The 15,551-nt window shown below is 37.4% G+C and overlaps 1 protein-coding gene across 2 annotated transcripts in view; it reads right to left on the bottom strand.

The window, feature by feature from the left end:
- LOC149201567 (peptidyl-prolyl cis-trans isomerase FKBP19, chloroplastic-like) overlaps window positions 1–15,551 on the bottom strand; it is a 359,273-nt gene that overhangs the window by 89,621 nt on the left and 254,101 nt on the right. For both annotated transcript variants that reach the window (XM_089402958.1, XM_089402957.1), the window contains exon 7: window positions 9,738–9,782. In XM_089402958.1, coding sequence (XP_089259084.1) covers window positions 9,738–9,782 — 45 coding nt within the window. The remainder of the gene's footprint in view (window positions 1–9,737; window positions 9,783–15,551) is intronic.

Raw genomic sequence — 15,551 nt, forward strand, 5'->3', positions numbered from 1 at the left:
TTGAAAATGACTCTAATGACTCAAAATAAATCCTAAAAGTCCTCAATGGGGACTTTGACCTAAAAGATGATGACCCAAGCATGAAACCCATGTTTTAATAAGTCATATTAATAATAATAAAATTTTCTTTTTCTTTCTTTTGACGAATACATTTCATTGTGACTCAAATACAATTTATGAAGACCGAACCAAGTTACATTCTTCAACACAGCTCCGAGTCACTTCTCCAAACCTCCTTATTTCTCCATAGCTCGAACTCCCCAAATCTCCTTGTCAAAATGTTTGCGTAGTAGTTGTCTAGAAACTCCTACGCAGACCCTAAAATAGATAAATTCATCCCTCCAAAATGCAACACTCTCAATACTGCAAATAACCAAGGAAAAACTCGTCCTCCCTATGGATAAGTCTCTGCAAATTCTTTGGCCAAAACTCCATTGTTTGCTAGCTTCTCTTAAGCCTTTGAATTTTCTTCTACACCTTAAGAGAAGTACACACCAGCTAGAAATAGTCTGCAATGTAGCTCCTAGAGAAGCCCTGAGATAGACTCCTTCTTACTCTCCTAGGGTGACACTCGAAGTTCACCGAAGGTAGAGGTGGAATTCCCACTCGAAAATTCCTTATGTTGAACAACATGGTTGTCTTGGCTAAGCAACTCAAGAGAACTAATGTTGAAATTGTAAAATGACCAAAGATACCTAAAATTAGCCCCTGAAGCTCTATTTATAATTTGTTGGCCTCTTCTCTGTTGAAGAATGTAACTAGATTCGATCTTCATAATTGTACTTTTCAAAAAGAAAATTTATTATTAAAGAAAATGACTTATTAAAGCATGGGTTTCATGCTTGGGTCAAAATTTTCTAGGCCAAAGACTCCATTCAAGGCTTCTAGGTTTTGTCTTGAGTCGTTAGAGTCATTGTCATTTTTATTAGACCCTTCTTAGGCTTTTGTATCATGTAAAAAGAATTACTTTTTAATCAAAAAGGTAATCCTTCACCTCCACACCAAGTCGGTCGTATCCCCACGAGTCGGCCTACAAAAGGGAAATTCGACCCAACGGAAAAGCTATATAAGGAGAAGCAATTCTACCTATTTCACACACTCACTCAACAAGCTTGATCTGCAAGAAAGAGAAGCAGAAAAACAGAGCGAAGAATCAGGAGAAGGATGAAGTTCAATGGGAAGACCTAAATAAAGTTTTGGGATATCTCTCTCTCATGTGCAAAGGTTTTTGGGCAATTGTTGGGGCGGAAAATCTATCTACTACAAGTCTGAAATTTTGAAGCTGGGGGTCGAAGTTTTGTTGATGGGGGGCCAAAATTTTGGACTAAAGTTGTTGCTAGGACGTTGTCACTTGGAGTATTTTGTCAAAATCATCTGTTGCGGGGAAGGGATGACTTGGTGATTGGAGGAGATCTTTGTCTAGGTCTAAGAAGTCTAGAAAGTGTCTCATCTTGATTTGAATCTGCTAAAGAAAGAGTTTGTGACTCGATTTTCCCCTTATAGGGATTTTTCCCTAGTTGAGCGCCTACATCTTGTGTCTCTTGTTCTCGTGATCTTCACACATATAATTTGGTAATTTCTTGATGAAAGATAAACTATATAAGAAGTAAAAGAAGCTAACATAATTCACAAGTAATTATCAAGAAAGAGGAATCAAACCCTAAATCCTACTAGCATTGATTTCTCAACATGGTATCAGAGCTAAAGTGGAAGAAGGTTGGAGATGACTTTGTTGGCTTGTAAGAAAAGGTTACTCCCTTTATGGAAAATTACATGAAGATGGGATTCAATATCATAAGAATCGCAGGAAGCTGGATTGGAGGATCATCTACAACATTTCTAGAAAAGTCAAGAGAGAATGATTCTTGGTTGCATTTATAGGTACTCTTGATGATGACAATGCATGGATCATTAACACTGGAGCATCAAGACATATGATGGGAGAAAGTGGACAACTTCATACTTTATCAAAGGAACCATCATCTCATGTAGTGGAGCTAGGAGACAACAACAACTATGTAGTCAAGGGCCTTGGATCTACATCATTGAAGCTGGAAAATGGAGCAAAGCTACACCTCAACAATATACTCTATGTTCCAGGTTTGAAAAAGAATTTACTTTCAATTTCTTGTTTAGAAGATAAAGGAAATAGAGTTGCCTTTGTAGACGGTAAAGTTTTGGTTTGGGGAAAGGATTCAAACATTGATAAAGAAAAATGTTATTGGAATTTGTGAAGGAAGGCTATATAGAGTTATAACACCATCCCCTCAAGCCCTAGTTGACATGGAGATCAATCCTATGGAATTATGGCATAGAAGATATGGGAATGTTCATTACAAGATAATACTCTCTCTTAGTCAAATGGTTAATGGCATCCCTAACATCAAAGAAGATCGTGAAGGAGTATGTAAGGGATGTGCCTTTGAAAAGAATACAAGAAAACCTTTTATAAGTAGTGACACAAGGTCTAAAGAAATATTAGACCTCATTCATTTCGATGTGTGTGGGCCAATGTCTAACAAATCTCTTGGAGGCTATCTTTATTATGTGACCTTCATTGATGATCACTCTAGAAAGACATGGCTCTACCTTCTCCAGACAAAGGACGAAGTGTTTGAAAAGTTTAACGAGTTTAGATCTGAAGTGGAGACCTTAATCGAAAGAAAGATAAAGACATTGAGATCCAATAATGGTGGGGAATACACTTCAAAAGAACTAATCGCATATTCCAAAGAAGAAGGTTTTAAGAGGGAGATCATTGTTCCCTACAATCCCGAGAAAAATGGAGTTGCAAAAAGGAAAAGTAGAACAATTGAAGAATGTATACGATCTATGACATTTGATCAAGATCTACCAAAGTTTCTATGGGGAGAAGCAGTATATATACATGTTGGAATTTCTAAGTCTAACCTGTTAGAAATTCTTCCTGTACTATTTGGTTTATTTCACCTACTTGTTTAATTACTTAACAAGTTATTTACCATGTAAATACTGAAAATAAACACAAGTATAGTATCAACATCTACAGATCATCAACTCAGTGTTCCTTGGGAGCGGGAGCGAAAGCGGGGAGCGAGAGCGAAAACGGGTGTGGGAGCGACATTTTCAAAAGCTCCCAATTTGGGAGCGAATCCCTGAGCGATTTTTATATAATATATGTATTTTTTATATTTTGATACATATATGTCAACAAAAACATGTAGAATGATGAATTAGATATAAAAAACATAAAAAAACATAGATTGATCATTGAACCATATAACAACAATCATCTAGAAGTTATAATCTTCATCAACCACGTCCACAAGTTAATAACATACAACATATTGAGTGTCGTGAATCATGATTCATCAATCTTAAAGTTTCAACTTCAAGCCTTCAAAATTGAAAATTCAATATATAACATTTATCATCATCGATCACCAAAGTTGTACTTGTAAACTAAGTTTAACCATTACAAGAAATAATATCTAACATGAACTGAAATGTTATAAAATGAAATGAAATGAAACAACTTTCACGAAGCATCATATTCATAATTCAGAATCATTACCAATGAGTTATAATTGCCAACTTCAAACTTCAAACTTAAATTGTCATATATTGTTTACAAAAAATATCATAATAAATATGAAAGAGTCAACAGTTATGAAAACTAATAGAAACTAGAAAATACAAGTAAACTATAAATCTATTATCTACTACTTCATGTGCCACGAGAAGTGTCTGATGTATGAGCAGGTCGTGGTGGTCTTCTAGGAGTCTCCTCCTGCACAGACCGACGACCAAACCAAAAGGCACATGCCCTCCACGTGAGGGTGTAGATGGAGGCGGACACAGCAAAGGAACAAGACTCGGAACTCGAGAACTGCTATTGGATGGTGGAGGTGGCATGGTTGTTGCTTCATCTTCCTCTCTCATAAGTTCCGCTTCCAGTTCTTCAAGATGTATAGTGCCATCCTCCAAATTATCATCCTCTGAGTGGTTGTCCCAAATTTTATATGTTGGATTCTCATAAGCCCGATCATAGTAATGACTCAACAACTTCAAGTTGTAGTGCACATAAACCAAGCTTTATGCCTGATTTTCATTGAGTCTGTTTCTTTTCACATTATGTATGAAGTTGTAGGTGCTCCAACACCTCTCTGCAGAAGAAGTATTTACAACCTGTGAGAGAAATTTTTTTACCAATTTTGGCAAAAGTCCCTGTCCGCCATATGCTTCCCACCCTATGAGAGAATCAAATCTGTCTCTATCTTCCATTGCATGAAAGGTGCCAAACAAACTAGTGCAACTGAAGTATCTACCTAATTCAAGACGCAGACTAGCACATTCCTCCCTTTCAGGTATCAACTTGTCTAATGCTTGCAAATATCCTGTAGATACCTCTTCATCTATATGGGGTTTGACCGTAACCCCACCCCCTGGTGCAGGTTGGCCCAACCAAGATGCAGAGTAGTATTTTGGCGTAACGATATACGCCAAGCAATGTAGTGGAACATTAAGTTTACCCCACCGTATACACACACAATCGTGAATCAGTTTATACAAGTTGGGATCATTTTTATGAACAGTATCTTTTATTTTCCCCAACATGGTATCCATCTACTCAAACACCTCGCCAATCACTAGTTAATCTGTATTTGCAAACCGAATCATGTGATAAATGGGCTTGGTGAAATCCAATACTTGCTTCACATGTGCCCAAAACATACCATCAAGAGCGGTCTCCTCCACCTGTTCAAAACCTTGCCTGTCAGCTACATTTGTAGCCCTTTCGTTTAATACCTGCCAGTGTGGACTTGATACCATGCCAGCGAATGACTCTCTTACCTTCAAAAGGCACCTGAAGGTGAGGCAATAGCTGCAAAATCTAGTCCTCGCAATCTTCAACAACTCCAATCTTGAGTGACTGCGGAAAAGGCCATGGGTATTGCTATGATTTGTAATAAATTTTATCATTTCTTTGCCTCTGTTGTACAAATCACCAATCCATTTGTATTGTTCATTTTTGTTCTTAACAATATCATGCATCAAAAGGTTCATTGTGTGAACCAAACACCCAGAACAAAATATGTTAGGGTATTTATCCTCAATAATTGCTCCTGTTGCCTTACAATTAGAAGCATTATCAATGATGACTTGGATGATATTGTATGACCCAATACGGTCAATTGTTTCAAGTAATGGTTTTGCAATGTTAATGCTGGTCTTGAACTTGTCTAAGTAATCATATGCTGAAAGAAAGATGGCACCACTAACAGACATAGCAAGAACACTTATCAATGGCTTGCCTTTTACATTTGTCCATCCATCAGATACAATAGACACCCCATAAAAGTCCAAGAACTTGCCATTCTTCTCAAAGAATGTGATTTTTGCTTTTTCATGATCAAGTCCAATGGTTCTAGCCTTGTCATACCCAGGGCTCTTATATCCTTTAGGGGCATCATTTATGGCAGAAAACATTTCGTGCCAATAAGGTGTGCGAAGAACATTGAATGGTATCCCACATGCATAGAGAAACCTGTAAACTTTTGAATCTGCATCATTCCTACACCCTTCATCAAGGAAATTTGATATGCTTCTACGCCTTAAACTTGGTGACCCTGTGCCTCCATATCCACTGCCTTGGGAGGATGCTGAAGGAGTTCTTTGTGCATGTGATTGTGAGCTTGGTTCAAGGAAACCTTTTGATTTTTTAGATTTGTATTGGGTTTCCTCCTCTTTCCTTATGTATTTGGCTCTATCTGCTGCTGACACACCTATACAAGTTTTGATTCCTATTTGTTTATCTCCATCCCATGGCCTTTTCCCGCAGAGGTGCTTTCTGGCACAGGTGTATGAACCTGTGTCCACCCCCTTTCCCTGCTTCAGACCTATTAACATATTTCCACAATGGAGTTTGGTCTTGTTTATTTTTTTGAGACTCATGTTCACTCTCCTCCAGCTCCTCCTCTCTGGGGTTTTCATCAAATCCACTATGATCCACTTCTTCATCCCCTTCTTCATTTTCAACCCTCCTTTCTCTACTCTCCAACACCATAATAACCAAAAAAGGAACCAAGAAGAACAAAATGCCAAGAAATATAACCATGATGTTTGAAATTTGAAGTTTTAAATCTGTAAAAAAATGGAATGGAAATGGGAATGGGAATGGGTCCATGGGAGAATTTTTTTTTTTTTTTTTTAGTAATGAATATTAAAAAAAAATTGCTAGAATAGAGCCTACCTCTTTGGCCTCCAATCTCTCCTTGCTCCTTGCTCCTTGCTCTCACTCTCACTTGCTCTCTCTTGCCCCTCACTCTCTCTTGCTCCTCACTCTCTTGCTCCCACTCTCACTCTCACTCACACAATTTCTAAAATAATGAATTCATTGGAGGGAGGATTTATTTATATTCCCTCCCTTCCTCCCTTTCTTCCCTTCCCTCCCTTATTTTCCCAATGACGACTTTTTTTCCCAACAGAATTATTTTTTTTCCGCACGACTTTTTTTACCACCCGATTTTTTGGCCGTCGAGAGCAGTTTTTATAGGTCGGGAGCAATTGCTCCTCGACCGCTCCCGAGCTATAAAAATCTCTCGGTGAGCGATGGGAGCGACACTCCCGAATTCGATCTGGCAAATGGCAGGGAGCGAAAAAAATTTCCCGGGAGCACGCTCCCGAGCCACTCCTGCCCGGAGCACGAATTGGGAGCAGGATCGAGGGGTGCTCCCCTACAACACTGCATCAACTAAAAGAAAACAAGCACACAAGTGACACCGTTATTTTGGACCAATGTCCCCGGAAAAACCCAATGCAAGAAAACCAGTGCAGCTATTCAGAGGGTTATATTATTGTGCAGTTTATCTAAGTACAACTGAGTGCCTAAACTGGCTCACCCGACAGAGAAAAATATACGGTAGCAATACCTCTATATCCGGAAACAGGTATTCAGAAAACCTGTCCCACGAAACACTCTCCGGCACAACTGAAGCTCAGCGTTGGCCCTTTTGGCCACTGCGTCACTCCTGCTGACATACGTCAACCTTCTGAGGCACTGCGCAGCCTCTGGGAGCCTCTGCGTCACTCGCTCTACCCTCTGCGTGGATGACGTAATCTCTCTGGCCTCTACGCTGCCTCCGTTGGTCTCTGTGTAGCCTGGACTGGTTGCTGCTCTCGCTCTCTCCGCTTCTGTATTGGTCTCCCAGCATTGTCCCTGCCTCTCTGCCTCGTACTCACTGCCCCTCGCTGTTGATCACTGATTCAACTTTTCTTAACAACTCCGCTCTAGCAAAATGAATAACTGATCATTCTGGTGTGTTCTCCAACTAACCCTCAAGCCTCTTCTTATACTTTTCTCGTTGGTCCTTCGGCTGAGATTAAATCTCTAATCAACAGCTAAAATTAGATTTGGCTTGATCCATGACTTTTGGAACCTTCTAACCTAGTTTTATATTAATACCCATCAATATTTTATTTTTCCTAAGTTTAGACTTAGGAACTCCATTAAAAATATTAATTATTTTAATATCTCCCAAACTGGTTAGAATTTGCCCAAACCATTTCTGGGTCTTGGAGATCTCATGTGCTTTAGCCTCTCCACCAATTTTCATGGCTAGAGCACATCCGATGTTACCACAAATCAATAGTGAGCCTATTCAACCTGTAATTATTTCTAAAACAAGGAAGAGGCCAAATTGGTTAAAAGCTACACTTGAAGATGTCGAAGGATGTGGAGCTACTAAAGGAACGTTTAGAGAAAGCAAAAGACCAATGAGATATTTAGGATATGCAGTATATGTGACAAAATTAAAAAAAGTTGAACCAACAACATTTGAAGAAGTTTCTCATCAACAAGAATGGAAGAAGGCAATTCAAGAAGAATATCAATCCATCCTGAAGAATGGAGTTTGGGAAATCGTTATGAGGCCAAGTGACATATCAATTGTTACCTCAAAATGGATTTACAAAATCAAACATGTTGTTGATGGAAGTATAGACAAATACAAAGCTAGATTCATTGCAAGGGGTTTCTCTCGAAAGGAAGGCATAGACTATGAAGAAACCTTTGCACCTACCACAAGATATACTACTATAAGATCTTTGGTTTCACTAGCTGCTACAATGGGGTGGAATATCCATCAAATGGACGTAAAAACAACATTTCTGAATGGAATCATTGATCAAAAAGTTTACATTGAACCAGAAGACTTTGAAATAAATAGCGAGGACACACATGTTTGCAAACTTAAGAAATCCCTTATTAATTTTAGGTATGTTCTATGCTTAGCGCAATTTACTTCAATTTTTCCATATTAGCCCAATGACAATATTCAAATTAGCAATCACATCAGCATCATAGTAAAGTGGAGATAGAACATAAACATAAATCGCAGAAAACAAGCGAAGACAAGAGGACACAAGATGTGGCACCAGCCAGGGACAAACCCCAATGTGGGGAAACCCTTGATTAATTCTTCTTATATTATTCAATAGTTCAACAGAGAGAGAGATAGTACATATACATCAGAAGTCAACACTTTGACTTGACAAGATAAGAGCAGAGATCTTCAGTGAAATACCATGTGGAAGATAAATGGGCAAAAACCCAGGCTGCTTAAAGATGAGTGACTAGCTCAAGAAATGGAGAATCCCAGTCAAGGAATGCCATAAATCCATGCTCTCACAAAATCAATCGAGGCAGGAAGGTGCCTGCTCTAATACCACTGTTAGCACTCACATAAATGCAAGAGATATTGATAAGCAGGAGATGCATTATCATTCATATGATACACATAAATACAATATTTTATGACCCTTGGTTTCACATTCTAAGAGGGACTCTCATGTTTGTTCAAGTTCACTTGAGATTTTTCGCCTTCTTCTCAAGTGAATAATACAATTTCACATATTCCATGAGGATTACATTTCCAACATATACAAATTTGCATTTTTCCTTGAACAGTAATTTGCTAGTGCAGTTATGTATGGTTTCCCATGAAAATTGCAAGATCATCCTTCACCATGAAACTTGTGGTATAATTTATTGTATTGTGCTTGTATACAATGGATCAAGCTTAATACAAAAATCAGTCCTCGCCATGAAATCCACGTCATAATTCAGCTCATTTTGCATCCATATGAAGGATTAATTGCCTCAGATGAGTCATTCAATTAGATTAGCTAGAAGTATAAAGGAAAGTCATATATCAGTGCTCCAAGAAAACTACTACCACAACGGTGTGTCTATATTATGTATAGACCTGTTGGATGTCAACTGGTTAGAGGTTTAAATGCCCAAGGACTATTATATTGTCTAAAATAGATTGTTGTTTATGCTTGAGTCTCTGAGTTCTTTAGTCATATTTGCTTGCTATAATTCTGTTTGAGATAGGATGTTTACTACTACACACAAGCACCTAATCGAGGTCAATGCTCATGTTACCATCTTAATTACATTTCCAATTATGGATTGCACTCTGACGTGTGTACAAAATATTGTATGGATAGACATGGCCCATCCTGCATGAAAATAAGTACATATTTTTGGCATACAACTTTGGAAAATGGGATGGGGTAAAGATGCGACAATCATGTAATGCCATAATTTAAAATGAAAATGAACATCTTCAAAGAACACACAAAAGTTATACCATAAAATATAAGATAACAGATAGAAGACGACCATGCCACATCATCTCTGATTTTGGGAAAAATTACATGTTAATCGATCATGACAGATATAACTTCAGTACCTGTTTTGAACCCAATCGAAATTTGAAATAATCCTTCTCATTTCCCTGCACATCATAAATAGCACACTTTAAGTTCAAAACTAGAAAAAGGTATCTGTAGAATTAAAAAAGTACAAAACTCCTCTAATCTTCCATATTCTTATGGGATGCCTTCCACAATGTTCCCTTGCCTATCTTAATTTCATTTAGTAAATTTTTGGCTTTTAGGTTGGAAAATATCATTCACTTAGCTCTACAAAGAGGGAGAAGAATTACTTCAAGAGCTAGGGAAGAAAGATCCAAGCTGGTAATAGAGCATTGCTTTCAAGCCACAAATAAAAGGAAAAAACATTAAACATAATAGATCAATGTTATGACAGAAATTATAACCAAAATAGAGATAAATGATTTCTCCTTTACAAATCCTTACAAGGGAAAAATGCATATAGACTAAATGAAAAATACAGAAAGAAGTGAACACATTTACTTAGTCAAGCAAGTTGTGGCTGAATGCCTTTCCCACCTTTTGGCTACAGTTTTTACTCCCTTCCGTGACTGTTAGGGTCAGTGTTTTTGGATTTTCCAATGCTTCTAGAAGTTTCTAGTGGATTCCCATACATTACCAACTCCCTTGAGTGAATCAAGGTGAGATGATGTCGCTGCCTTATGGGGAATATTGAACCCTCACCTTGCTTGGCACATGACTTTAGCATACAAACTCTGTTTGAGGCAAGCAGCCCACTGTTGGAAAGTTATCAACCCATAGAATGTGGTGAGGAACTCCAGGACAATTGTCCTGGAGACTGGAGACCCAAAATTCTATTGTTCAGACCCTGAACCAAAAGATTTTTAGTTCTTGTCCTTTAGTGCAGCTTTCAAGATTTGGCATAAACTACACCCTGTAGGTCCCAAATTTTCTCTTCCCCAATCCAGAGCATCAATAAAGAAATATAATAACTATGTAGATCCATTTGAAACATCCAAAAGCATTTAGCTGTAAACCCCTCACCAATACACAAGGTCTACCAATGTCCAATCATTGGAGAGTTCTCGAGGAGGACAAGCTGGTGAACTAACCAACGATCTGAGATTTTAATTTAGGTTTTCTTATTTTTTATAGAAAAAACCTTAGAATCTCGAGTAGAACAATAAATTGCATCACAAATGAGTCCCAGGATGAGCAGAATTACCATGTGTGCATAAGGTGAACATGGGAGATGTGGAAATACAATCTAATGGATGTAGAATTGAGAACTGCATGTTGACCTACCAAAAACTGCAAGGGGTTTTACTCAGATAAAGTGGAAGGCTCGAAAAGAGAAGAGGTAGGGTCAATAACTAACCATTTCAAAGCCTGAAAACAATGCAGAGGTGAACCTAACAGATGAAAGGACAAAGCGATGAGGATAGAAGCAAGGATAGTTAAAAAATTTACAGCTTGAGGAAATCTCTTTTATTTCTAGCTCATTAGAATTATCAAACAAGTCTCATGAAAAACACAACAGACACAGATGCCATTGGGATAGTCTTCAAATGGAGTTCAGAAAAAACAAGCCACCTACCTTCAATGGAGAGATAAAGACCAATAGGCATGTTGAAGTGTGGATGTTGGGAATGAAGAAATATTTCCGACTTTGTGATTATTTAGGGTACCAAAAAGTAAATTATCCATTTATAACCTGACAGGTAAGGCTGCATTGTGGTGGAACACTTCCGGAGAGTGAACAAGAGTACAAAAAGGGAGATCACCTGCAAGCAGTTTACGAGGTACTTTGAGTGGAGATAATTTTCTGCTAATTATTATGAAGGGGTCAATGAATTTCATGACCTTAAGCAGGGGAAAATGTCCATGTGTGTTAAAACGAAAGAATGTTCATGGAGCATTCCAAATCTATTCCCTATATTAAGGGAAACAATTGAAAGTAAAGTTTATTCTTCGTGAAAAACATCCTTTATAGAGGAATAGGATTCAAGTTACAGAACCCAAAACATTGCGTACTACAAAAGGATAAGTAGTGCAAGGATCTAACAAAAGATTAGCAAGAATTTTAAGTGTAAGGCCATGAAAAAGGAATGGCTATAAACCTCCATTCTTTTGTCATAATTAAAGTGTTGAATTTTGTAACTATGGTTGATCTTCATAATGTATATTTTGGCCCTTGATGTATTTATATTGATTATTGTAAAGCATGTTCTTCATGCCAGAGTCCCAAAAAAAAAAATTGAGTCATGTCCATTTGGACTTTTAAAAGAAGAAAATTTGAATTTTTGAAATTGAATTTTTGGCTCCAAAGTTAGTCAAGTCGGCCTCCCTCCAAGTCAAGTCGGCCTAGGCAGAGGACACACCCATTCGACCCAGAAGATCACTATATAAAGACAGTTCGACCTCCTCCACAAGGCAGCAATTCAATCTCTCTCAAGCAAGAATCTTTTGGGCATCCAAGTGAAGGACAAGGAGGACGAAGATGAAGGATGAATTCATCTCTTTCTTTCTCTATTGATCTCACACATATGGAAGTTTTCTCTCTCTCCAACTCCCATCATTTTCTGAGCAATTGCAGTTGCAGAGCCAAAATTTTTTGGGCAGATTGCAGGGCCGAATTTCTGGGTTTCTGGGCATTTACTAGGAGGCTGAAATTCAGCCTAGGGAAGAACAGAAGGACGAGTTGTTGGGTCAGATTGGAAGCTTGACTTGGAGGGCGTTGACTAGGTTTGACCATAGATTTGTTGAAGGTCAGTTTGACCTAGTTGTTAACTAGAGGTCTAGGTGTGTCTCTTGTTGAAAAGAAGAATTTCTCTTTGAAAAGGTTTCTGGGTTTTTCCCCTTAGTGGGTTATGCCAAGGTAAATCCTGTGCTCTCTTTGTGCATTGTGATCTCTTCTATTCTACTACTTTTATGGTTGAATTTCTGAAATATAATTGCTTAACGATATACGGAAAAAATTAAAAGAAGATCAAGGTTGACCTCAGACCTTGACCACAGAAATTATGAAGTTTGACAGCAGATCTTCTCTCCGATTTGACCGAGTTCTTGTTGACTGTTTTTGTTGGGTTTGACCGAGCTTGGAAGGCTGCATTCTTTGACTATTGACCGATCTGTTTTGGAGGCACTTTGACCATGGACCATTGACTAGTTAGGGCATCTTTGACTGATGTTGACTTCGACTAGAAATTGCAGAGTTTGACTTTGGATCAAATTTGACTTTTGGGCTCATCTCTCATTAGATATCGGTTAGTTGAATTGGATAATCAAAGTTGTTTACCTTTGACTCATTATTGATGAATTGGAACATTGTATCTCTCTGTTGAACATTTGATGACAATCTAATGGAAGAAGAATTTTGAAAAGGGTTTTCCCCCTTGTGGGGTTTCTTCCTGGTCTTTGACCAAACACTGTCTCTTTTGTTCTTGGTTGTCTTCTATTATGCGTTGGATTTATTGTTCTATCTACAATTTCTTATTGTTGCAAGAAGATTGAATTATATTGGATAAATTGATTCCTAATTGAAGAAAAATTGGAATAAGTGATTGTGCTAAGCATAGAATAGTGAAAATTTAACATGGTATCAGAGCTGAGATGAAGACAAACCCAAGGAGACAAGAGACAAGCAATCACCTTTGAAGGAATCTATTTGGAAGAAGTCGTTTGGTCAATATGTCTACTCACACTTCAAGGATGCAAAGAAGTTGAATGATTCATTTAATTTTGTTGCTTGGAAGATCAGGTTGGAAGTGACACTGGATGGAAATTATGTTTTGGAATATGTGGAAGGAAAGGTACCTGAGCCTCCAGAAAATGCTCCTGCTACTACCAAGGCGAAGTACAAGAAAAGTGAGATCAAAGCTAAGAAAATAATTATTAATTCTTTGAGAGGTCATTTGCTTACATTGCAAAATTGAAGAAGTCCCAAGATATCTATGATAAGTTGGTTGGGATGTATGAGGTTTTTTGTTGCCGCCTATAAACACACACCTAAGTTAGTGAGAAAATAATTTAACCCCACAAGGTGTGCTTGGTGGAAAAATTAAGAGATGGGGTTGTCACCTATTCCCAACTCTCTCTGTTTAAAATCTCTCCTAGGCAAGCTAAGAGGGGTGGTCCCTAGATGAAAAACTAAGTTAAAAAGGAGATGTGAGGTTTCTAAGAGATGTCAAGGTTAATTTGGATTACATGAGATTATGAGCAAATATGAAGATAAATATGAAAATAAATATACTTCAATAACAATCAACACATAAATCAAATATAATCATATAAGACCAGTGCCTTCAATATCACTTAAAAATAAATAACACTTGCTCTAAAATGAAATGTTTCAAAATGAAACACAAGTAACCCTGTCAATCAAGAAGATGTTAGCAAGATTTAAAATTGCTTCCAAATAATCAAAATATAATCATTCACAATGCTAGATCATGTAAGGAGGCAAATAAAATAACTTGCAACATAAAACAAGCTAAAACTTCACTTTGCAAAATGAACAATATGGTACTCACCCAAATGAGATAATCAATTCAAAACATTTTCATCATGACAAGTACATAAATAATTTGCAAATAAAATAGCTTGAAAAGTAAAGTGTATTAATACGAAATGCACATAACTAAGGTTAGATGCAATTATCTTGGTAAATTTTAAGCTATATGCCTAATCTAAGTGAGAGATCTTCCTTTTGAACTCTTTCCAAAGGGTAAAAATTGGGGTGACTGTAAGAAAGAAGGGCTGAGGACACGGCGATGTCATTAATGATATCCTTACCCTTAGTGTTACGAGCCAGTGTGTGCCTTCATTCCTACAAGGGGACAAGCCACCCCCATAACTATAGAGTCACACACTCTTTACCTTACTTCGTACCAGCTGGAAGAATTTTCAAAGGAAGTATTTTCCTTATAATGTCTATCAATCAAGCTTATGCTTGGAGGTAAACTAGTAATGCAAACTAATCTAAAATGCCTAAATGAAATGCAAGTAAGTTCTCCCAAAGAAATATTAAATTTGCAATGATTCAAAGTAAGGAAATGATGCTCAGCGATATATTGCAAATATAACTTTCAAACGGAGATTAGCCTATAAGTAAATTAGAATGATGCAATCGATTTGCTTGAGAAACAAAGTTGTTTCAAGTAGACAATAGAATGCTCCAATACTCAAGATAACAATGTGCCATTAGAAATGAAGCATGAACTCAAGTATACATGAAACAATTTGTTACACTAGATGGAAATTAATTAGAAAACAAAATTAAAGTTTGCTAGAAATCAAAATGTTTGCATGTGAAGAGTAGATTGCTCAAAGTAAAGTGTTTGTAGCTCAAAGCAATATATAAAATAGAGAATGCAAAGCCTTAAGTTGAATTGTAGCAAACTTATCTAAACAAAAATAAAAATGTGATGAGTGAGGTTGTGTAAATTCCCAAATTAAGCATGCAAAATAAAATGTGATGATGAGGTTGTGTAAATTTTAAGCATGCAATTAAAATGGAAACCAAGAGAATGCAAAAGTTAATCCACCCATATATTTCTCTCCCTAAATGGAGAGAAGGAATGCCATGGGTAAACCCAAGCTCCCACAACAAAAATAGATCTTTTATTAGCTTTTCTACAATGAGTAGAAGGCCTCTTAATGGGCTGTCCCAAAGAAGAAGGAGAAATTTACAAGATAGAGATCCTTAGGAACTAGTGTCTCCTTCCAAGAAGTGCCAACCATAATGGCCAATGGACAACACTTAAAATCTGAAAATTACAAGGACCAAAAGGCCTACGGCCAAGCTAGTTTGTTGTTGTCCCAAAATGTCCACGTCCTCCTTGAATTGAATGCTCAAATGCTCTTTAGGT

The sequence above is a fragment of the Pinus tabuliformis genome, chromosome 2_1 (genome assembly GCF_031772625.1).
Source record: "Pinus tabuliformis cultivar Carrire ecotype Pingquan chromosome 2_1, CPIR1, whole genome shotgun sequence".
Taxonomy (NCBI): domain Eukaryota; kingdom Viridiplantae; phylum Streptophyta; class Pinopsida; order Pinales; family Pinaceae; genus Pinus; species Pinus tabuliformis.